Below are 26,399 nucleotides of genomic sequence, written 5' to 3'. Positions count from 1 at the left end.
CGGTATAAACCATTACAACACAACAATTAATATATAATACATCAGACAAAATAAAGTAGAATATTTGTTGTAAAAATGGAATTGAAATAAATTATCAACAGACCGTTCAGAATAAAGAAAGTTAGCTGAGTAAAGCCTAAGTTTATTTAAAACTAAAATATAAAACTTATCTGCCCCGTGATAAATATTTTATATTGTATTATCATTTAAAATTAACTATTTTTATTTTTTTTATAGTGTAGTCTAGACTTAGATCATATACTATATGGATGGAGCTACAGCGTATGATTTTGTTGCCGATATAGCGACGAGTCACCGAATTAGACATAATATTATCCATATAGGTACAATAGCCAATATATAGGTATCTTTGAATAAATATGCAAGACGTCGCGTTGCGCATGTGCATATCGATCACCTAATTCGATGACTCGTCGCTGTATCGGCTAGATTTAATACGTTGTGGCTTCATCCATAGTATATGATTAAAGAGGGGATTTATATGTTTTTAAATATCGTTACTGGGTCTATGCTGTCTTATGAGAGTAAAAAATGTGTACGATTCGTTCAATTCCGAATGCGTAGATAAAAGTTTTTTTGCATATTTGAGAATATTTAACCCATTTAGCATATTTTGGAATATTTTGTAAATTGTGAGAACAAATTTGTATTTTTTTGGAATTTTAATATTACAGTACCCAAAAAAAAAAATGTTTGAACATTTACAATTTTTTATTTTTATCATTTCCAACTCTTACAAAAGTGCAATAGTATCCCATTCGAATACGCAACTTTTAATATCTATTTAATACCTCACTATTAAAATAATATTGAAAAAAAAAATTTATAAATGCATATTTAGGCAAATAATGATGTTTATGATTATTTTTGCATATTTTTACATAATTTTGCATATTCTAGCATATTTTTAAATTTTTTAAGAGAATATAATGAGAATATTTGAAGTTTTTTTAGAGAATAATAGTATCATATTTTAAGTATTTTAAGAGAATATAAATCCGGTCTTTATATAATATGATCTAAGCGTCAAGACAGTCATGATAAGTCACAACGATTTAAATTTGGCGGGGAAACGATCGAACGTGAAGAGAATAAATACACACGTGACTGTTTGTTCCAGACGTGTTTGTGTTACTTCCATGTACTCGTGGAGTTGTGTCTCCTCCCCACCCCGCTCGACGAAATTGATGTCGTAGTCGATTCGTGTGGTTAACGCGTTTCATGTCCATCTTTCTCTATCACTGTGTCTCGGTTCAAGCGCGGATGGTTATTTTTTTATAAGTTTATAACTATTTAGTTTTTAGGAACACCGCCATGGTAAGTCGTTTATTCTTTCGTTATTCGTTCGTTTTAAGTTACCATAAATGTTTGTACCGATCATTACTTTGTATTTGTGTCGATCGGTTCCTAGTGCTTGTAAGTCGTGTGCATGCACTCGACCCGCTGGCCATGCCCGGCCAATGGCCATGTGGACTCCTGCTTAACTATTTGACATAATATTACGTGTTTTTGCGTTCAGATGTTGAGTTTCAAGACTCGTGCATATTCGACCGTCTTAAAACGTCTTCACTACGATTTACCGATTTATCTAAGTTGCTTCTAAGCAATTGCGACATTTCTAAACCTAACCTCACTTTTGCAATAATGATGTTTACCACTTGCAGTTTCATGTTTTCAAATTTAACTCCGAGACACATTCTAAACAATATCCTTAAATAGTTCAATTTTGTCTCAATAGACGTACGAAAGATCCACCGTAATATTTTTGTAGGTACTTGCTATTACTTCTTTTAACAAAAAAATGACTCGTTATTGGGCTTCTTATATCTAGATAAAACATTTCTTCACGTTAGTTCACAGTGTGTTAAACAACTATATGTGAAACCATGTGTAGTGTGTACATAATATTACGTATATATTTTCCAAATAATACCTATCTACCCTTGCCTCTTATATTGTTCTCAAGTGTGTACTTTCCGTTACTACGAATGATATACTTTCTATTCTTATTTAATTAAAAATACGTGTTGAAAATTATTAACACGTTAAATAATTATGTTTATAGGCTTTATCTACAGCTCGGCCGTTAGTTTCTGTATACAGTGAAAAAAATGAGGAAACCGGAGAAACTGTAGCTCTTGCTACTGTGTTCAAAGCACCCATCAGACCGGATGTTGTTAGTTTCGTCCACGACAATGTCTCAAAGAACAGCAGACAACCTTATGCCGTCAGCAAACTAGCTGGTAAGAAGTGTTTTTTTATGATTAGTCAATCATTTAGTTTAGGGTTTTTTTTAATACTTTAAGGTCATCAAACTAGTGCTGAATCATGGGGTACTGGTCGTGCTGTTGCACGTATTCCTCGTGTCCGAGGTGGTGGTACTCACCGCAGTGGTCAAGGAGCTTTCGGTAACATGTGTCGTGGTGGACGAATGTTCGCCCCCACACGTGTATGGCGCCGTTGGCATAGAAAAATTAATGTTACACAAAAGCGTTATGCTACAGTATCAGCTATTGCCGCTTCTGGTGTACCTGCTCTTGTCATGTCAAAAGGTAATTTTATTATATTTTATTATTAATCATAATTTTAATGTTGATATGCACCCAAAATGTTCACGTATGAACTTTGTAATATCAGTTTTCTATGTAATTTTTTTTTTATGTGCTATATTAATTAATTTCATCAGCGTACTCTGGTAAAAATGAATTGTTTCTTGAGTTCCAATGGATTTAGACACATTTAACAAATTATTTTATTTTCTACTTAAAATGAAACAATAAACATAACATGTAATTAAAACATTTTACTTCCTATGCACTAAAAATGATGACATCGCTTAGAGCACTGGGTTATGATATCCTGTGATTACTTTACACGTTGACAAAGTCTGATTAATAATATCTATACGGTTTAACTTCATAATTTAATATTATTAATAATACATATTCATAATGGTTAATAATAGTAGGTAACTGCTTATATTATTAATTTAAAATGATGATAATCTTAACAGAGCATTGGGTTATGATTTCAATGATTACTTTTACGTTGACAAAGTCTGATTAATATCATTGATTATTAATACTATAGATTGCTCACTGGCCAATTTTGGCGAGGTGACGTGACTACTAGCGATAACAATGTTACCCGATATTACTAACCACAAGCCCACACCCGTTAACACGGCCACCCGGTTTAGTCAAATCGGATAACGTTGTAATCACTAGAAGTCGTGTTGCCTCGCCATATACCGGGAGTAAATATTTTGTGACACCGAAAAACTGGCCAGTGAGCAATCTATAGTATTTATAATCAATGCTAATATCTATACCTAAGTCTTTATAGATAACTACCAACATGAATTAAAAGTTATTTAACTTTCTTTAAGCTTCATAATTAAACTTAATATTTTATACCTAATACATTGTGATGGTTTTTACATTTTTAATAATAACTGGTTTTATTATTAAATTAAATTGAAATGATGACACTCTTTACAGAGCATTGGGTTATGATTTCAATGATTACTTTTACGTTGACACTGTCTGATTATGTTTAAAGCGAATATATATAATTAAATTATCTTAGCTAAACTAAATAAATTATTGTGTTGGTACTTTCACTACCCTAATGTACATAGAATATAATAATATTTTATATTAATTATTATGTCATGAAGAAATATTTTTTTTGTTAATGGATTAATTAATATACATGCACATTGTTTAGTACAATACTTTTATATGTATTAGTACTAAATCATTTGATCGTTTAGTGCATATATTAATGTTGTGCTTTCTAGGCGTTGCCTCACTTAATATTCATATTAGTGGTGGCGGCAAGAGTATCAAACATCTCCCCATAAAATGTATGTTATATTAGTTTCAGTTGTATCAATATTTTAATATATTTAATTAAATTGCACATAGTGTAGTCAAATACATATGTATTTGTACTAAACATTTTGATCGTTTAGTGCATATATAAATTTTGTGCTTTCTAGGCGTTGCCTCACTTAATATTAATATTAGTGGCGGCGGCAAGAGTATCTAACATTTATTAATCAAAAAAAATTGTATTTTTTACTTAAATTATAACTTAATAAGTAATATAAAATGTAATCAATAATTATTTTAGGTCATTTGGTACAAGAGGTACCTGAATTTCCATTAGTTGTTTCTGACAAGATCCAAGAATATACTAAAACCAAGCAAGCTACTATTTTCTTACATCGTATCAAAGCATGGAAAGATATCCAAAAGGTTAAATCAATTAGTTATTTTTTAATATTTTAATATAATACACAATTTATTAAATTAGTTATAATTGTGTCATATTCTACTTTAGGTGATTAAGTCTCGCCGTTTACGTGCAGGTAAAGGAAAAATGCGTAATCGTCGTCATGTTCAGCGTAGAGGTCCATTGATTGTTTACAGTAAAGATCAAGTAAGTTATCAATTCTGTTTATTTCTTTTTAAAAAAAAATGAAGAAAATAACTAATGCACATGATATTATAAAGTTTTTTAATTTTAGATATTAAAACTGAACGTTTATTGTGCTATAAAAAATGGTCTGATCTTTCCTAGTCGGCTTTTGCTTGTATTGGGGACAAACTTTCCAAACAATTTATAATTCTCTATTAGATAATAATAAATCCAACGGAACATTATACTGATAAAATTTAATAAAACTTATAGTTCTCATGCACATAATAATGTCCAACATTCATATAAATAACTTTTTGAAATGTTACTGTACGTGTGCTAAATAAAATTTTTATTTCAAGGCGTACCCTGGAAATTTATTAATATTAATTCTTTTGGGTTCCATTGAAGTTGTACATTTTCTTGTTACCAATATTAGTAGTAATAATAATTATTGCACAATTTCACACTTGTGATATTTATATTTATAATATTTCTGAGTGGTCTTTTTGTGCAAAATTAAACAGATTATTTCACAGTCGCTGCTAATAATTATTTATTTATTTGCTGCATACCCAAAATAATTATAAAATATACTACTTTTTAAATTAAATTTTTCTTATTATTAAATTTGTATATTGTGTATTTCGTATAATGTGTTTTGTGTTAAGTTATAAGTATTAAGTTATATGGGTTACACCCACTGATGTGAAGGTTACTCTTAGTACAATGAAAGCACATAAAAATGTCCAACATGCAAATAGTTAGTCATTGAAAATGTTACCGTAAGTGTGCTAAATAAAATATTTTATTTCAAGGCGTACCCAGAAAATTTATTAATTCTAATTCTTTTGGGTTCCATTGAAGTTGAACATTTTTTTTTACCAATATTAGTTTTAATTATTGCACAATATCACACTTGTGATATTTATATTTATAATATTTCTGAGTGGTCTTTTTGTGCAAAATTAAACAGATTATTTCACAGTCGCTGCTAATAATTATTTATTTATTTGCTGCATACCCAAAATAATTATAAAATATACTACTTTTTAAATTAAATTAATTTTTTCTTATTACTAAACTTGTACATTTTAGAAAATGTGATCTGCATAAAGTTATAAGTTATATTACGTAAAGCTATATAGGTGTTACACACTGTTGTGAAGGTTACTCTTAGTACAATGAAAGCACATAAAAATGTCCAACATGCAAATAGATAAAATCATTGAAATTGTTACCGTAAGTGTGCTAAATAAAATATTTTATTTCAAGGCGTACCCTGGGATCATACTAAAAAACTCTTTTTGGGTTCCATTGAAATTGAACATAATTATGAATACCAAAATACCTATTGCACAATTTCACACTTTGATTATTTATATTTGATTCTTACGAGTGGTCTTATTGTGCAAAATTAAAATTGATTATTTCACAGTCGCTGCTATAATTAATTATTTATTTGCTGCATACTCCAAAATAATTATAAAAGATTCCCATATTTAAGTTGAGATTTAACTATTTTAAATAATGTGTATTGCGTTAAGGTAAATGCAAACTGACAGTTTTTAAGGAGTTCAAAATAGGCAATTTTCAGATTCTGCTGATGCTGGTCTTGTAAATGTTAGGTTAGGTTAGGTGTAGTAGGAGGCCATTGGTGTGTGATTGTATAAATAAAACAGCAAAACACTCGTACTAGTCCCCGCCTCTGTCACTCACTTGGACAGTAAACAATTTGTTCTCATTTGTATGTACTTTTTGTCAATCCTACCAATAGACCAGATAACGCGATAAAACTTCTGAAAAATGATTTAAATTTTTTTTTTTATTGATCTTGAGCCCGGCAGCTGAGGCCATTAGCTATTTTTAGTTTTTACTGTAGGTTATTAAGTCGGTAGGGGAAGGAACACGTATGTGTTTAGTTTGGCACCCGTATGTATCTACCATGCCCGGGTGGGGGATGGCAAATTGGCAACACTTGTTCTCCGGACACTGTGGCTTGTCCAAAGAAAAATGCCGCCCATGGCCTAGGAATCAAAGTCGGGTCGACTGCATCACAGCCGACGCCTTAGTCCGCTCGCCCACTCCATCCCCCTGATTTAAATTTGTCTAAGGATGTCAGTGCACTATTTGTTTTCTTTCTCTGGGTCACGCACAACATAAACAAAACACATTTCCACATAATCATTTTTCTATGTTTTTATGTAATCTATGTAATCCATTACAAAAGAGATACATTATAATATTTTGAGGGATTGACATCGATTTGTCAGTCTAAATATTGTCAACATTTTTTTGTTTATTTTGAAAGTTGACACAAAGTCAAATAACAATAAAATATAAAATCAATATGTCTTCCCTCAAAATTATTATTCTCCATTTTTTTTGTAATGGATTACATAAAAACATAGTATGGATTTTGTCTATGTTGCACATGGGCCATATAGAGAAAACAAATAGTGCGCTGACATCCTCTTAATATGTCTACTTGAGATGGATAAGGCCACATTTTATGATACTTATTTTCTGTGAATTTTAAATATTCAAACAAAATTTATAGGAGTTTAAGAACAAAATTTTTAAAAAGTGGCCTGATCTATCTCAAGTAGACATAGTAGTCTTATCGCATTATCAGGTCTGTCTGTATGATTAACAAAAGATTGGTACATTTTGGTTGAAATTATGGTCCATTAGCAATTCCCTAAGTTATATAGGTTACACACACTGATGTAATTGTTTCTCTTAGTATAATAAAAGCACATAAAAATGTCCAACATGCAAATAGATAAAATCATTGAAATTGTTACCGTAAGTGTGCTAAATAAAATAATTTATTTCAAGGCGTACCCTGGAATCATACTTCAAAACTCTTTTGGGTTCCATTGAAATTGAACATAATAAATTATGAATATAATAATACCTATTATTGCACAATTTCACACTTTAATTATTAATACTTGGTTCTTACAAGTGGTCTTATTGTGCAAAATTAAAATTTGATTATTTCACAGTCGCTGCTATAATTAATTATTTATTTGCTGCATACTCCAAAATAATTATAGAAGTTATCCATATTTAAGTTGAAATTGAACTGTTTCCTATTATTACAATTGTATACTTTAAATAATGTATAAGTTATATAGGTTATACACTAATGTGACGGTTACTCTTAGTATAACGAAAGCACATAAAAATGTCCAACATGCAAATAGATAAAATCATTGAAATTGTTACCGTAAGTGTGCTAAATAAAATAATTTATTTCAAGGCGTACCCTGGGATCATACTAAAAAACTCTTTTTGGGTTCCATTGAAATTGAACATAATTATGAATACCAGAATACCTTTGCACAATTTCACACTTTGATTATTTATACCTAATTCTTATGAGTGGTCTTATTGTGCAAGATTAAAATTGATTATTTCACAGTCGCTGCTATAATTAATTATTTATTTGCTGCATACTCCAAAATAATTATAAAATGAAAAATCCTGTTAATAAATTATGCACAATTTTACATTTATATCATTTTATATTAATGTTATGAGTGGTATTTTTGTGCTAAAGTAAAACTGATTGTTTCACAGTCGCCACTGTATTTAATATGTATTGATGGCATACTCCAAGACAGATCACAATTTTTTGTAAATAGTTCATCTTGAGGTTAGCCTATTAAGATTGGTATTTTTTAATTTGTAAACCAACGGTATAATATATGTTAGATCTAAGTTATTTACATTTATGATGTTAGATATGCTACTTGCAACTAATGTATTAAGTTATTTCTAGTATCTGCTTAATTAATTCCTTTATAAATCCTGTATGCAAGTGGTATATTTATTGATCTTTTTCTTTTCACAATAACAATAAGTAGGTAGGTAGGTGGGTTAAAGGAAGATATTAGTTAATTTTCCAATATTGTACAAATAATATTTATCTTCACAGTTTTCATTTTTATTATATTTGACTTGTATATTTTCTTTCAATTTATCTATAAAAAAAAAAAGCGTTATTACAGCTAATACAGAAATGAGACTTGATTTTTTTTTACCTGTTTACCATCCAAATATTCTCCATGCAATTTTAATATTATTATTTATGAGAAATGTTTGATTTTTGTCTTAGGGTTTAAGGAAAGCTTTCCGTAATATCCCAGGTGTAGATTTGATTAACATCAGGAAATTAAACTTGTTGCACTTGGCCCCTGGTGGTCATGTTGGACGTTTTATTATCTGGACACAATCTGCTTTCCAAAAGTTGGATAATCTGTATGGTACATGGGACAAAAAAGCAACTCTGAAGAGTGGCTATAATTTGCCTTTCCCCAAAATGTCAAATACTGATCTGACAAGGATTCTCAAATCTGATGAACTCAAGAAGTACTTGCCAGCTAAAAGGTAAAAATGCAATAGATATTTTATACTACTATTGATAATTTATATTCATAGACTTATAAAAATAGACAGAACATTTATCCCGCGGACCGGGAGGCGTGGTATGCCAAACAGATTAAGAGAGATTGAATGAGTTTTATCATAAGGGTTAGATGGCACTGTTCCGAGGACAGCCAATACATACCTATAATAGCACCGGATCCTCGTAACAGGCTCCACCATTGCAAGCGTTATCATACCTAATGTTCTGTCTATTTCTATAAGTCTGTTTATATTATATATAACTATTTTATGATAATTAGCATGTTTAAACAAAACAATCTGCATAGCTAATTAGTTAAATGGTATCAAAATTACTTATAGAAAATTGGATATGATGAGGAAATCTTGGTCCGTGTTATTGATATTATATGATAATATCCAGTTAATAAAATTATTCTGATCCAATATATAATATTATTTGAGTTTTTTTCAAATTATTGGAATAATAAATTTATTAAAATTTAAGCTTTAATTTTTATGATGAGAAAAATGCTTGGTCCGTGTTCTTGATATTATATGATAATATCCAGGTTTTATTAAACTTCTGATTAACTTAATCAATTTAAATTTAAGCTTTAATTATTATGATGAGAAAAATGCTTGGTCCGTGTTCTTGATATTATATGATAATATCCAGGTTTTATTAAACTTCTGATTAACTTAATCAATTTAAATTTAAGCTTTAATTATTATGATAAGAAAAATGCTTGGTCCGTGTTCTTGATATTATATGATAATATCCAGGTTTTATTAAACTTCTGATTAACTTAATCAATTTAAATTTAAGCTTTAATTATTATGATGAGAAAAATGCTTGGTCCGTGTTCTTGATATTATATGATAATATCCAGGTTTTATTAAACTTCTGATTAACTTAATCAATTTAAATTTAAGCTTTAATTATTATGATGAGAAAAATGCTTGGTCCGTGTTCTTGATATTATATGATAATATCCAGGTTTTATTAAACTTCTGATTAACTTAATCAATTTAAATTAGCTCTTTTAACTCTGACGTAGTTAAAACTATTTCTTCTCATAATATTTAACATTTTCACATGGCTTATAAAGCATGATTGTTGATATAATTATTGGATGTTATAAATATTTATATTTGGTATGTGTAATTGATGTTGAATGATAAAAAGAAATATTTCTGACATTTAAATAGATTTTTTATAAAAATCATATAAGTTTTATTTTATAATTTCTTGATGGTCCTTACACGTCTTGTGTAACATTAATGCCGGATTGCACAAAACATTTAATGAATCAATAGTGAGCTATTTTGGATATGATGCAAATTTTGAAGTTGAAAATCAGTGATTTATAAAATAATGCTTTGTTTTAATTTCTGATCCAATAAATTAAATTTGATCAGTGAAATTTATTTTTTATCGTTTATAATATATAAATAATAAGGTACTAATGTTATGTAAACATAGATCAATAATATTCATACTACTGAAATAAGTTTCTAACATTAGTTGGATATGACGATTATTTTTTATTGATAAAACATACATGATTACTATAATAATTGCTTTGTTTTAATTCCAGATCCAATAGATTTAATACTATACTATAAATTATTTTAATGATTGTTTGTAAATATTAAAAATGTATATAGAACTATTAAATTGTAGAATAATAAAAAGATATTTTGTATGTAAAGTTTATATTTTTTCATAAAGTGGTATATAAATAGTTGGAAATGACGAAAATATTTTTTTGTAGATAATGATGATACTTAAAAAAATATGCTTTGTTTTAATTCCTGATCCGACTAGTTAAATTAATATCGATATGTATTTTGTATTACAAGAAAATAGATTTAATAAAAAATGATGAACTGTTTTTATTTTCAGGACTGGATCATTGCGTCGCACTCGTAAATTGAACCCATTGAGACATGTTCGCACCATGCTCAGATTGAATCCTTACATCGCAGTTCAAAAACGTGTTGCAAGCAATGAAAACAAATTAAGAACACTGGCTCGTGAAACTTACTTAGCCAAGAAGGAAGGTGTAAGTAAAACATGCATGTTTATATATAACTTGATATAGACATACAAATCATTAATTTGGTTAATATTTTTAGAGACCAACAACTGAGAAGGGTGAAAAAGTATTGAAACGTTTCATCAATGAAAAGAAAATGTTACGTGCTGCCAAAATCAAGGCCAAGAAGGTTATTGCTGTTAAGGGCTTGCGTGAAATTCATGAAAAGAAATTGGAAGCATATAAAAAGCGACTTGCAGCACGTGGTGGTGCTCCACCCACCAAGAGGTGCAAGAAACAATTACCCAAGCCAAAACCTAAGGCTGAGGTTAAAAAACCTGCACCTACTACCAAGGCTGCACCAAAAGCAAAATCGACTGGTAAAGCTAAGGCATGATTGGACTAATAAACAAAATTATTATAAAAGCTATTGTTTTTATTTATTTGTATAATATTTTTTTCCTTTACCTGCTGTCAACCTATGGAATTTAATACTCAGTGTATCTTGGTTTAGATATATTAGATCAATGAGTGAGTTTGCACCATACAGTACTTAAACAATATTAGAGACATTTAACTAAATCCTGATCAGTATACATACTATACCTAGTACACTAGGCGTCGATAGCAATGTTGTTTGGTCTCAGTCCCTCAAAATTAATAATACAAGTACAACTGCAATTTAAACATAGTATGATGTGGAAGCAAAGTAATGAACAAATTTTTTATGTACCTGGTTGTTAGTTAAGGTCTGCATATATTATATTTAAATTAATATAAGTCATTATAAATAATTATGTTGATAATATGGTATTAATAGTTGAAAAATCTCAAAGCCATATCCTTATATTTCAAAAAACGATTGGGTGTTATGTATATTAATATTACATAAAGTTTTTATTAAATTATGGTATTTGGTAAACCACTGGTTTTAGAATTTTAGGGCTTGGAATATTTGATAACCATTTTTAATTAAGTAAGTAGAATGAAAAACTGAATCTTTCAATTGTAGGAAAATAATTAAAACAACGGTAAGATAATTATTAGTACGTGGGAAATTAAATGGCAAAATTATTTAAATCCAGAAAAATAGACGTCTAGTTCTGAAAACTTTATAAACTTTTGAATTTAATTATAAGAGCAAGGATGTTCGTTGATAGATCATTTAAAAAGGTGTTTTATGTAGATAACGAAATGTGTAAACAAAAATTTGAAACGTTAAAAGTAATCGATTTTAGCTAGATTTTTCTTTAGCAAACTAGCAATTTAGTAACTGGAGAAAGGATTTTGTTGGTAGAATTGCATTATCAGAATGAGTGAAATAAAGAGTTTTAGACCATTATCTTTAATAGTTAACTACATTTAACATTTTTTATTTTTTTTAATTTTATATTTTAAAACATATATTTTTCCTTGTATTTCGATACATAAAAATCGAGTTTAGGACGAGTAGGTAGTTGTTTAGTAATAACAATAACTAATGTCTATTGTCTAATAAGTATTTAACGTTTTTATGTCGATAAAATTTTAGCTCAAAAAACTTGAAAATGTAATACAAAATTCCTCGTAAGTTGAAGTTTGTTGAAATCAAAAAAAAAATTTAAGCGTAAATCTACAATAATTTTTTATGAACATCTGAAATTATTATTTTTGAGTTAGTAATTCATAAAAATGTTTAATTTTATATCGAAGATTTGAAATTTTGACACAAGTTTGTTTCCTTTTTAGAAAAAAAGATGTTAACTGAAAAGTCAAATTAAATTTTTATGAGCGTTAGAAGTTTTTTCACTCGATTTCTCATGGAGCAATATTCATATCTTGTAATTCAAAATCAAATTCTTGAAATTTACACCAAATGTTAATGTTAATTTTATCATTTTCTATACTTGATTTTCAATGTGTTTAGTTTTACACATGAAATTTTCACTGGTAATTTATATTTGCATTTTCTAAACACGATAACATTTTTTGTTTCCAATTTTATCAGTCTTTTCTATGAAAGTCAATAAAACTATTTGTTGGATAAAAGGAATTGAAAATTTAATACAAGGATCCTACTATATTGTTACATTGACATTTGATAAATATTAAAAATCCTTAGTTTCAGTTTTATTTATAAGCATTTAAAATTCATATCTAGACAAAATACGGGAAAATCACAAAAATTAACAAATTATTTTGAGCTGAAAATTCATAAAAATTTTCTTTTTAAATCAAAGAGTTGAAAATATATACAAGATTCCTCATAAGTTTGTCTACTTTTATCGAAAAAAAATTATCTACAATCAAATCAAATTTTTATGAGCGTTTGAAATTCATATTTTTACAATACTATTAGATATTCACTCGATTTCTTATGTAACGGTTTTGTTATTTTATTATTATTCAAAAACGAATAACTTTAGATACATGAACATTTTACTGAATGTTTATATTTTCATTTTCTACATATATTTTGAAACAGTTTTGACTTTTTGGGCTGTTTACGGACATTGTCAGTTTTCAATTTTTTAAGTTTTTTTTTTCCATATAATATATCAATACAATTTTATTTGTTGGGTAAAAGAGCGAGAAAATGTAATGCAAGAATCTTGATATATTGTTACAATAGCAGTTGAAAAATATTAAAAATACACAGGCACGATTTTTTTTTATAAGCATTTTAAGTTCGAATTTTGACAAAATTTAATAATTATTTTGTAGTTAAACATTTATAAAATGTTCAAATTTTATAGCTAAGGATTGAAAATTTAAAACAAGGCTCCACGTAAATAGGTTATATATAAATTAGTTTATTCACAATAATATCATCTAATATACTTAGTAATATCATAGGCTGACCAACTGTTATGCGCTCAGAGTCGTTTTTCCTTATACAATAATATTATATCATTGAATTCAAATTTAACACCATCCATTACAGTGACCCACTTGTAATCTACTGTACAGAAGAGCGACATCCACTTACCCACTTTTTTTATTTTATTTTAAATTATTCATTTTATTTAAAAGAATAGAACATTTTACAGGGCGGATCAAAGGCTGAGTTTTCATTCTACTTTAAATATTGGTAGAAAAATATTTTTGATAAAGAACAAATACAGTAGAATCCGATCATTCGGGACATCACTTAAAGGGGACATTAATGATAGTCCCGAATGAATGTATTGTATGTAAAATTCTTCGGTTAATCGGGACAGTCTGGATAATGGGAACAAATAGGTCACCGGCCGATGTGTCCCAATTAAGCGGATTTGACTGTATTGTACATTATTCAAATTATTTTAGCTTCTATTGTTATAACTAGCTGACGCGAGAATGCTTTGTTATTGCTATGTTTTTGCGATTGTTCAACTCCTTTTGGGCGTAAATACGCTGTGGAAGCAATTTCTTTTTAAATCTAAATGATATTATATTTTTAATTTATAGTCATCCCGAGTTCCGACCGCGGGACCTATTATTTATCAGGTAGGCAATCTACTTGCGGTAGATCGCGGACTCCGCGTAATACGTACGTAAGTGTATAATTTAACTTTAAAACATCAAAAAATGCAAAAAATTGATCCACTGAAACCCTGGTTCGAACTCATTACAATATGTACTAAAATACACAGGCTTATTGCTTATCGCATTATTAATAACAATAAATGGTGACAGAGGGGTCGAGCGGAATACGGCGTCGGTTCCGACGCGTACTGTAGCCGGTTCGAATCTCGACCACGAGTAGTGGCTCCTCTCTGGGTCAGGCAACTGTTTAGAGAGAGAGGCCGCCATCACCCGATCGGGCATTGCAGAAACCATCGGGTGCTCAATTCGAAATTCTGACAAAACCAAACATGCATGTCTACCAAAAACCTATAGTACCATAGACCTATAAACTTAGTTTAGTACCCTCCCCCACAATTGAAAAAAAACCACCCAATGGCCCAAGTGTACCGTTACAACCGTAACTCCCACAATAGCTAATGGCCATAGTTGCCGGGCTCTAGACCGATAAGAAAAAAATCAATATAGCAACCATTTTTGTATAAAAATTTCAATCTTTAATCTCAAAATCTCTGTTTGAGACCCTCCCCAGGTTGGACCTCTCGCGACAATATGTAGCCTATCTTCTTCCCCAAGGTTTAATCTACCTCTGTAACAAATTTCATCGCAACTGGATGAACGGTTTAGGAAAGCATAAAGGACAGGTAGGTAGAAGCATTTTTTGTCTTTTATATATATTGATTTTGAAATCAGGGCTTTGATCTGACCTGCAAAATGTTATTTTCTTTTAAATAAAAAAAATTGGTGTAATCCGATTATTCTATAGGGCATGAGTTTTTCCTGTAAGACATGTTTTTGTACTTAAAAACACAATGGCTCCGACACCCTCAGACTAGATACAATTTGCTACCAGAAGCTTCCATCAAAGTTGAAGATTGGAGCATTTTGTTAACTTATGTCTACACATCTTTTTTTTTAAAACATTGTTAGCCAATGTATTTATCTGAATTCATAATTTATGTAATAACTAAATGATTTTGTAAATAAAAGAATAAAATTAAAAAAAAAAATGGCTAGTCATAAAATTTCTACATTTTGTAACAAGTGTTTGATTTGTGATTTTATTGTTATCCGCCTAAACAAATATATTGAATCAGGGCTATAAACAAAGTAGCGCCCAAGGCCCTCATTGGTAATTATGATCCGGACCACGATTACCACTGTTGTGTACTTTCTTAAATTTAACTTTTATTTTAGTTTATAACTATTGCCTAATTGTAAGAAGTTTGAAAAAATATATATGGGCGCCTAATTAATCTTGTACTCTGGACCAAAAATAGGCAGTACGCCTTTGATTGATATAATATTTAAGTCTCAATATATTTATTAATTTTTTTTATATTTAACAATTTTATAAAAGCTAATGAATTTGATAGTTGGATTACTTCAATGAACATCTAAATATTTGGAGTTCTTTCTTAACATTTAAGTTAATTGTTTAAATCTTCAATCACATTATTTGTTCTACATGTGTTTTACTTTGCAGAGTTATATTTTATACATAAATAAGGAGGAAATATTGGCGAAGGATGTCATATTGTCAAACCATATAGTTTTGTAAGAATTCTACAACTACCAAAAATATTTGGAATTTATATTTCAATAAAAAATGTACGGAAAAAATTGTCCTACATATTCTTATTGAACATAATACAATACATTATTTGTTTATAAGTCTCAGAAAAAAATGTACAAGTTTACTACGAAAATAAAAAATATACATTCAAATTAACATAAATTGGTAACATAATATTTATATTTAACACTCCAAAACATAATAATAAAAATTATACTTCTTGTTATATTTTATTTTAAATCCAAAATATAAAAATATTAAATTGAGTACAATAATATTAATAGGAAACTTTACAATTCATTAAATTTAATAGGTATATATAATATTAAATGTACTACAAGTAAGTACTTGACAATTATTTAACCTCGAATAATTTGTTTTATTCGATTCATTTTGGTTTTGTTACTTAGAATATTGTTTACAATCTGAAATTTAAAAAAATTAAAATACATTACTATTGATACTATTTATTAGTAAATTTACTAACTATCATAGTAAATTGTCTTGTTTTAGACAAAATTAGCATACATATGAATAAAATGTTAATTAAAATAAGTACAACGTGACAATTAAGAAGCTTTGAATCAATTTGTATTGCATATGAATGCATACATAGGTAACAATCTATAACCACTAATTAATAAATTATATTAAAGAAATATATACTTTTTATACGAATTACCTGAGAATTATTTGAACATAAAATATCATCTGAAGAACTTGTCCAAGACGTAACTGAACTTATAGTTCCCATATTGTCAAATATATTATCGTTATTATAAAGACAACCATTTAAACTGGATTTGGCAACTGTATTCTTCAATTGACTCTTGCTGAACTTTTGGAGGGAATCCTCAGTTAGATCTATGTGTTGATTGCATTTTTCATCTCTAACTGTAACAGTGTTTCTAGGATTTCTTGTTTCAACTTGAAAACTATCTTCAATTCGCATTTTTCCGATCATTTCATTTCTTGAAACATTAATAGTTATTCAAGTAGTGTTATAATTTTGTTTATAAATAAAGTGGAAATTGGTTCCAAATTGCAAGGAGTTATCAGTTATAGAAAAGAAAAAAGTTAAAATTATCAATTTCTCGAAAGACTACATATTATATGATTTAAGAAAACCCAGAATTTTACCAATACTAAAAAAAAAATTAATATTGGATATTTTCTTTATAATTTTAATAATTTTCTAAGTACTCTTCTAACTTAACTATTTATTCTCCAACTTATGACATACATGTAATAATTAGGGACTTAAACTCAGTTTAGATACATTGGAATATAGTGTTCAATCTACAATATGTAGATAGGAATCTTACTGAATATGAATTAAGAGAGAGAATAAAATATGTCGAAGAGCCAACAATTTTAATCAAAATTCCAATGTAAAACTTTTAAATTATGACTCATGTAATAAGCAGGTAACTTACATGAAACCGTCAGTTGATTTTTGGCTTATACTTTTGTTTTGAATAGTATTTCTTTCATTAATTGGTTGAGGTACACAATTTGTATTTATACAAGGACCAATACAATTAATTTGATTTATCATAACCTAAGGTAAACAATAAAAATATATTTTTTAAATTGTTTAGATAACAAAATAAAAATTAGGTTTTATAATAAAATTTACTTTAATTTTTCCATGGTGTTCTTCAGTTTCACTAATGACATCATATAACTCACAATTTTTACTGAGATCATGCTTAAGGTTTGATAAATCTATTATAATAAACCCAAGTCGCATGTCTCGTTTTGGATCATGTCCTGCATATTCATTTTTATACTTCTTACACCACAACTCAAATATTAGCCATTTTCCCTAAAAAGAAAAGTTAAAATTATAGTTAGAACAATAAATACAAATATAAATATATTAAATTAGTGTTGTCTCAGTTATTACCAAATTGAAAGCAAAATGTAATAATTGTTGACAGATTATAGCTTATGAACTATGAATTGTTATAGTAATTATTTTGATTGTTATATTGATTCAATATTTTGATTTCATAGGCAACAGAAGTCTTGGTAGACGGCAGGGGCGGACTGGTAGGGCGGGTAAGTGGCCATACCCACCCAGACCCTCTAGAAATTTTATGTTTGGGCCTCAAGCTATATTTGTTATTTTTAATAATTTTTCAATTCCACACTGTAATCATTACAGCGAAAATGAAGAATACAATATTACAATTTTTTGATTTTGTTACAAGTTACTTAAAAAGTTATTTTATTTAAAATAAAAATTGTAACATGAGTCTTGTGTGGTAGTTTTAAAACTTATACCCACCTGGGCCTTCAGGGCCTCAGTCCGCCCCTGGCAGACGGAATATACTATGAATTTATAAACATCATATCTATAGGCATATGAGTAACAGTTATAAAATAAAGTAGTTACTAAAATAGTAAATCAAAAAATATTGATAAAAGAAAAGAAGAGGTTACTCTTATTTGAGACTGAGCATAGCCTAATATTTGAATTTATAGATAACAGTAAGCATTTATCTAAGTAATATGTTTAAAAAAAAATAGTATGACGAGTTAGAAAATAAAATATTTGTTTACTGAATTTAATATAATAATAATAACTATGGATTTAATAAGACAACTATGGAATAGATGGAGTAGGAAAAATTCTAAATAGTCATAAGACCTCCAATGCACAACACATTGCAAATTAGTTTATAAATAATCATGAAATAAAAATGTTATACCTCTATTAAATTATTCCTCGGTATAACAACTGACCATTCACTGTTCCAAATGGGGTTTGTTTGTTGTACAACAGATGATGTTGAGAAACTACTGCTGCCATAAGCTTCCATGATTACATATGTAGTTGGTGCTGAAGGTATGGTGTCACCATTTAGTTTAACCATCGGTAAGTTGTACCCACCAACAATAGTTACTTTTGCTTTAAAAATATCACAGTTAATGAATTTTCTATCAACAATTGTAGTGTTTTGTGTAATTTTTTCATTTGTACAATTTGGCCGATTTTTAACTATAGCAATTGTGTCTGTGTACATTACACTTCCCTTTTCATTTTTAATTGAAATACTGTCGTCATCAATAGTTATACATTCTGGTATCACATTATTTTCTGTTTGAGTTATGCAATTATGTGACATTTTAACAGGTATTGGATCTGTCTGTGTGCTGTTTTCAGCAGTCAATTCAGCAATTCTATCATTGTGTTTTAATAATGTGTATGTCTTATTAATAGCATCTTCGGAATCAGATTCAGTCAAGTCGACAATAATATTTGAATTTTTTTTTAATGTCTTGTGTGGTTGAACACGCAAGTTATTGAGTTTTGGTTCAAGGGATGGGAATGAGTGGTATACTCTTTTGTAATGTATTTGTATTTTGACATTATTAAGAGATAATTCAGGTATAGATAAATTTTTGTTTATAATTAAATGTTTGGCAATATGCGAGTTTTTAAACTTATTTGCCATGTCAATTAGATGAGACATAAGAAGTGAGACCTAAAACATGCATAAATATAAATTATTAAAATCATTTAATACTATAGTAGTATAGAACATATTATATAATTCTTACCTTTTCCGGAGGATCATCATTGCTTTTATGAAGATTTAATACAATAGCAGCTTTATTATAATTATTATAAAAATAAGTTTCTAAAGGAATTGTTGTAGGTAATGTAATCAAATGTAGAATATTAGTGTTACCAAAAGTTCTGAATGCTCGACAACTGGAGATCACTAAAAACAAACAAACAAATAATATTTAATTTTTAAGTAACTCTGACACATCCAAAAATTACAATTACCTTTTCCAATATTATTAGTAACACATTCTGGAAATTGATACGTTACATAATTGAATGTTGAATCACACTTTTTTTCAATATTAAGTGTGAATTCATGAGTGCACCGAAATATATTTTGTACATCACAATGATTTGATTTATCCAAAGGATCTTCTAATTCATCACTATTTACTTGTATTGCAACATTAAAGGTTTTTATTTGAGTTTGCACAGATTTGTTTAATTGACGAATTTCAAAGTTGGTTTGAATTTCTTTATCTTTTATTGCCTTAGTTGATACTATTTTCGGAAATTCGTTTAACATTAGTTGACTTCCAAAATTATCATCAATACTTTCAGGATAAAGTCTATTGTACATATAAATTTGGTCTTTTGTCTGATATGAAATGGTATCTTTATAATCTTCTAGCTTTTTATTATTTATAGTAGCAACTGGATTAGAAATTTCAATAGGTTTACACAGTTGGTTTTTATGATTTTCTATACAATTATCCATTAAAATGTCTTCTTGTTTTTGAGGAAAGTTAATTTCATATTTTTGGACTATGGGTGATCGGGAAAATTCATACGACAATGACAAGTGTCCAATAATTTTATCATTATTCCATATAGGAACTTTTATAAATCGAGGAACACTAAAAGTAGTTGAAAATCCAGTCCAATCTAACATTTGTTTTGTTTCACCCAAAACTATAGGGCAGCGTTCGCTAAGAAGTCTCACATACACTTTAATGGTGACACCTTTAGCAGTACTGCCTTCCAAACGTGATGACTGAGTGACATTTTTAAATTTTATAGCTGAAATGTAAACAAATATAACTTATTATTAATGTTGATTTATAGCTGTAATTAAATGAAATGAAATTCAAGTTCAAAAAAATTATCATTGAACTAATTGAATATTAATATATTATATTGTCCTATGACTCACTATTATTGTCTACATGTTTTGTCATGAATCTCAGCAATTTATATGGTTCTTGATCTTTAAGACACTGTACAATATATGTGCTGTTAGTATCTATAAATATTGAAAAAAAATTAGATATTTAATTGTACCTAGTTTGTTCAGTTTCCTAAATACTTTAAAATTATGAGATTAATAAGAAACATGATAAATAGTAAATAAAATAAAAATTCCGATATTTGTATTAGAAATATATTTATAACTTAACATTATTATGATTTAATACTTATTATATTATAATATATTGTAAATTATATAGACACATGATTAACCACAGAAGTGTTTTACAATTATATTATACAATTTTTCTTCAAAATAAATGAGATTTAAAAATATTAGTCTAATTGTTAGGTATAAACCAGCGTTTCTCGACCTGATGGTCACATTAGTCAAGGAATAATTAAACGCTGATGTAGAAAAGCAACCTTATATTTATATTAAAAATGGCGCCATAATATCTCGGGCCACCACTGTAATTACACCTTATCAGCCTAATTGAAACTGCTTACACAAGCCTATTAAAGTGATGTTGGCAAAGCGCCATAAGGGGGAACATATTATTACACAGTTTGTAAGCATTTTTCATAATGCATACGCAACACTGAATAATGTTTATTTCACTATAAAAAAATCGAATGCAAGTGTGACCTGCGTCTGTGTTATAGCTGTACGTTTATATTAAAAACATATTATAAAAAAAAATGGGCTCTTCAGGTACTAAAAATAGTAATTGCATTATTGAAAAATTACTATTAAAACTGTATGAATCAAATAGCAATAATTGCATAATGGTGTAATTGACTATTTAACTTAAAGAGCCTAAAGTCTTAGAAGAGCCATCTAAATTGTTCTTTTGGTTTTTAATGAGCGCTTTACGCTTGTTTTTTTAAGTGGGGACCCCATATAAGACATTTGTCAAGAATTAAACCCAGATATTTAGTTTGCGTGGAAGATGAGATTTGCGCATCGCCGATAAAGATTGCAGGACTGTCCAAGGATCAAAGCGTGAAAGTAATTTGAGAGGATTTTGATGGATTTACTTGAATTTTTCAGTTATGAAACCAGGTGTTTAGCACAGTTAGGGGGTATTGGATTTTGTGGGCAGCTTGGATGGGATCTTTGTTCATGGCAAGAATAGCAGTGTCATCCGCAAATGTACCAAGTAGAGTGTTTTCGTTTAAAGGCAGGTCGTGGGTAAAGACATTGTATAGGCTATGTCACTGCTTTGGGGAACACCAGCAGTTGCTATTTGAGAGTTAGATAGTGGGCCATTAATTTTTGTGACAAATGTTCTTTGGTTTAGATAAGATTTTATTAGTAGGTAATACGGAGCGGGCAAGAAGGATTTTAATTTAAAGAGTAGGCCAGGGTGCCAAACTCGGTCTAAAGCCTGTGCGATATCTAGGAAAATACCAATGCAGACTTTTTTGCTCTCGAATGCAAATGAAATTTGATCGACAACTCTGTGTAGTTGGTGGACTATGAAGTGTTATGATTTGAACCCGAATTAGAAATCAGGTATAATTTTTTTATCTGTGGTAATTCTTAAAATTCTTTTCAGGAGTAGTTTTTCAAGTATTTTATCTACGACAGACAGAAGGCTTGTAGGTCGGTAAGAGGAAGGGTTTTCGGGAGGTTTGCCTGGTTTGTGAATGAGTAATATTTGAGAATGTTTCCAAATAGATGGAATGTAAGAAAGGCGGAGTATAGAGTTGAATATATATGATAATAGGATTATTGTTTTGGGTGGTAGTTGTTTTAAAAATTGAGCAGTTATAAAATCATGACCAGGTGCCTTAATGTTTTTTAAATGTTTTATATATAAAAGTACTTTGGGGTAGTGGGTTTGGCAGGCATAGAGATAGGTAGTAGACTATCTAAGAACTCGTATACTCTGGCAGGATGCTGGGGTTTTGTTTGGATAATGTTTGGTTTAAATACTGTAGCAAGGTGTTTGGCAAAAACACTGGACTTTTGAACGTCGTCATTGATTTTAAAGTTATCAGAGCGACGGAGTGGATTTGATGTGTTTAAGGATTTTTTTGGTTGCTTTCCAAAGCGAGCCAATTATATTGTATTTTTTAGAAAGTATAATTGTAAAACTCATAACTAATTTAACTTCATTGCTAACCTGGTGTTGGTGGGTCCCTGTGAGGGGAGGGGGTGAAATTGTAAATATATTGAAAGTAAAATACAATTTCAACAAACACTTACAATTTTGAAGGGGTTTAGCTGAGCGATAAACATTAACTGAAAGGATTGACAAATGTAAATGTACATCATCTTTTGGCATAGGCACTATAAAATAATAAACAATAATCAAAATTAATTACTTTTATCCATCATCCATAAAAATAAATAAATCAATATTGAAGAAAAAAGTTTTTTGTTTGCAAATTTTTGATAAACAAGCAATTGTTGAGAAACTTTATATAGATAGTACCTATACAACATTTAATAATCTTTTTTGTGTAGTGTGATATAAGTATCATTAACCTTTATGTAGCTTTTTAGAGAAGTCTGTTTTGAATTCACCTTTATTAAATTCTTCACAAGATTTCTTCAAATTTTCTTGTATTGTTTTCATATTTTTAATGCCATGTTTTTTAACTGCCATAACTTTGGCACAGCCCTATAAACATATATATATTTACGATTATACAATTTGATGAATTAAACAGTTTTGCAAGAGTAAGAAACTATTCATTTTAAAATCTATTATAATTTTAGATTAGTTTAAACATTTAAAACAAACAAATTTATGAAATTATTGAAGATTTAAGGTTTAGAAAATATAGAGTTAGTATGCCAGACAAGCATTTAAGACAACTTATTTAAGGCTTCAATTGAATAGATAATTAATTTTAGTCAGCTGGTTTCTACTTTGTATACATAGAGGCAAGTGGGTGATATTATTGAATAGACTGCTGGGAAAATTACAATTCAGAGGCTTAAACATTGGGCATAGGCATCTTAATCTAAAATTCTGATGTCTTTCTTTTAAGTCTCCTATTAAATAATTTATATTTTATATTTATATTTTTATTTATATTTTGCAAAAAACAGTCGGTGGATTCTAGTCACATTGCTTCAATGTTGAAAGTACCTATTAATATGTTAATATAATTTGTTTATTACTTGAATGTGTAATGGCGACTGTGGTGGTGAATAAATACCAATTTTTTCGGCTGCACTAACTAAGCTTTCAGTAGAGTTATTTGGCATTATTCTTAATGTATTAAGTGCCTCTTCTTCTTCATCAGGAGCCATATTTTTGCCTAAACATATCCAAAATTAAAAATGAATCATTAAAAAAACTAACAAATAATTGGTACCTTTTTAAAAAAAATAACAATATCTTACCCATTAAATAATCACTAGTTAATTCTTCTTTGCTTTTATTAGACCTTAATGATGAAGAACTAATAGGTCTAACTTTTACATTTTTACTATGTTTCAATATTTCAGAGTAATAAAACTCTTTGTCATTTGAAGTTTTTGAAACTTCATCTTGAATTCCAAATTGTTTTAACATTTTTATATCATTGTCAAATGATGTATCATTGAATGTTTGAACATTAAAACATAATTTTAGAGTGCCAACTATTTTCTCATTATTCATTAGTGGTATTGTTTTTATCAGTTGGTTATCATGATCTATTGATAAATTTATCATAGTCGCATGAGCTAATGTTTTATTTTCATAATTTTTAACCGAACATCTTAATGTGGATGTTGATAGATAGTGTAAAAATGATTTGTAGCTTGTTCGAATATCATAAGTAATCTTAGAATTTTTAGATGTACTGAAAAATGTTATAAATAATAATATTAAATATAAAGAGGCATGATAAAATAGATCTTTTATAAACATTAAAATGTAAAATATATTTATTTATATTAGTTATTGCAATTAATGGCTAATAGATATTATAAATAAATACACTTGATACAAAATATCATAAATATTGTCAAAAATCCTATTACCTACATTATGAATGATCTTGAAAACTTACTTTTTCAGGATAGTTAACGATTGCAAATTAAAGGAGAAAAAACAAACTAAGAATTAATTTTAGTCTGTATTCTTAGTAAAAACTAAATTTAAATTAACAACTAAAATACTTCTACATTATTAGTACCTAATATTGGTTTATATATTATTTATATATTGCTTACAAAAGTTTTTGTTTTTCTTGGCATCCAGTCCATTCGAATTGTACATAGGTATTTTTTATAAAACTGTCATACCATGATATATTCAATATAGACAATATTAAAACACCACTAATCTTCCCATTAAAAAATGGAGGCAAATTAGGCATTATAGAAATATCTTTATAAGACTATCAATCTGCAACAAAGCATTATTAAACATATAATGATATGAATGTACTTTACAAATTTAAAATTGTTTGATTATACAATATCAATGAGTGCTGGTAATTATATATTTTGTAATATTGACAGTTACCCAATACATATCGTATTGTAATATTTGTATATTGTATTTATAATTGAAAGTTTAGAAAACATTTAACTAGATAATAATTTTAAACAGGTTAAAGTATTATATTTATGTATGAATATATAATATTATGGAATTATTAATTTGATAGTTTCAATTAGGTATTTTAGTACCTATTTAAAGTCTAGATGAATGAAGTAGGATATTATTTCATCACACTCTCTCTTTCTGTATAAGCTTGTTAGCTGTTACTGTTATAATCATAAATTAAAAACTACTGGTCCATATTTGATATTTATACATTGACATGTTCAAAACATATTTTGCTTAGGAATATGTAACTTAGCCCTTAGGATTATACAAAATACTCACTAAAATGTGAAATTCAATAAAAATCGAAAAAATTTTAATAGGTGCTTATAACTTGGTAGGTACTTAATTGAAAACAAAAATGTATAATTTATTTGCATGAATAAAATAAAAGACTTTTTGCTATAATTAGAATGTAAAACAAATAAAAGATTGAAATCTTACCAGAGGACAGCGATTGAGTAATTTAATATTACTAGGTACACAAACATATACAAATTACAAGTTACTGTTTATTAATTGCAACTTTTTATCATCGCGAAGTTTTAACAAATTTAAATTTTCAGGAAGTACTATAGTAGTGTATTACTCAATAGTATAGACCTGTATAGTACTATAGTTCATGAACGAAATTAACTATTGTAATTTGTCACTTGTACGTTGTAACTTCTAACAAATACTTTAAAACATGACAAATTAGTTAATATTTGTCATGTTTTAAAAGAACTAAAAATTAAAGTATCAAATTTTGTTTTAAACGATTGATATTTAAAATTATACAACCGTGATAATGAAATGTCCGTTTATCACATAGAGTAAATAATAAATATAGAGGCGGCGTCAAGGTGTATCAAATATTAATGTACCTTGGGCGGCGTTCTGTTCAGTTCACTGTTGAAGCGGAAATAGACGAGATTTTGCAGTGTGGCCCTTTGAAAAATTAAAAATACTGTACCATACATTTTTTTGGTGAACGGCCACCTAGATCCCCATCCAAATAGATCCCCGTGATCTAAATGACACAGCGGGATCTAATTGACAGGGGATCTAAATGACCATAGGGAACT

At 28.5% G+C, this 26,399-nt stretch overlaps 2 protein-coding genes across 3 annotated transcripts; one reads left to right on the top strand and one right to left on the bottom strand.

Annotated features, from left to right (window-relative positions):
- Nucleotides 1–1,187: 1,187 nt before the first annotated feature.
- LOC132942616 (large ribosomal subunit protein uL4) lies at nucleotides 1,188–11,311 on the top strand. Its single transcript, XM_061011173.1, has 8 exons — nucleotides 1,188–1,338; nucleotides 2,087–2,264; nucleotides 2,328–2,573; nucleotides 4,159–4,283; nucleotides 4,369–4,467; nucleotides 8,573–8,844; nucleotides 10,751–10,910; nucleotides 10,984–11,311. The coding sequence occupies exons 1-8, from the start codon at nucleotides 1,336–1,338 to the stop codon at nucleotides 11,278–11,280; spliced, it is 1,380 nt and encodes a 459-aa protein (XP_060867156.1). The 5' UTR covers nucleotides 1,188–1,335; the 3' UTR covers nucleotides 11,281–11,311.
- Nucleotides 11,312–16,089: 4,778 nt separating this feature from the next.
- Nucleotides 16,090–26,147, bottom strand: LOC132943741 (uncharacterized). Of its 2 annotated transcripts, none has more exons than XM_061012822.1 (14): nucleotides 25,777–26,147; nucleotides 24,954–25,128; nucleotides 24,138–24,580; nucleotides 23,913–24,052; nucleotides 23,271–23,406; nucleotides 22,989–23,072; nucleotides 20,739–20,828; nucleotides 19,808–20,605; nucleotides 19,576–19,739; nucleotides 18,723–19,499; nucleotides 17,645–17,833; nucleotides 17,442–17,566; nucleotides 16,688–16,976; nucleotides 16,090–16,430 (listed from the first exon to the last, which is right to left on the bottom strand). In XM_061012822.1, the coding sequence occupies exons 2-14, from the start codon at nucleotides 25,097–25,099 to the stop codon at nucleotides 16,365–16,367; spliced, it is 3,447 nt and encodes a 1,148-aa protein (XP_060868805.1). In that variant the 5' UTR covers nucleotides 25,100–25,128; nucleotides 25,777–26,147; the 3' UTR covers nucleotides 16,090–16,364. The 2 variants fall into 2 exon arrangements, with proteins under 2 accessions (XP_060868805.1, XP_060868806.1); XM_061012823.1 differs by having other exon boundaries at nucleotides 23,310–23,406.
- Nucleotides 26,148–26,399: the final 252 nt, after the last annotated feature.

Source organism: Metopolophium dirhodum, chromosome 4, assembly GCF_019925205.1.
Source record: "Metopolophium dirhodum isolate CAU chromosome 4, ASM1992520v1, whole genome shotgun sequence".
Lineage (NCBI taxonomy): Eukaryota > Metazoa > Arthropoda > Insecta > Hemiptera > Aphididae > Metopolophium > Metopolophium dirhodum.
Note: the sequence above shows the minus strand (reverse complement) of the source record. Positions and strands in the feature narration are given on the sequence as shown.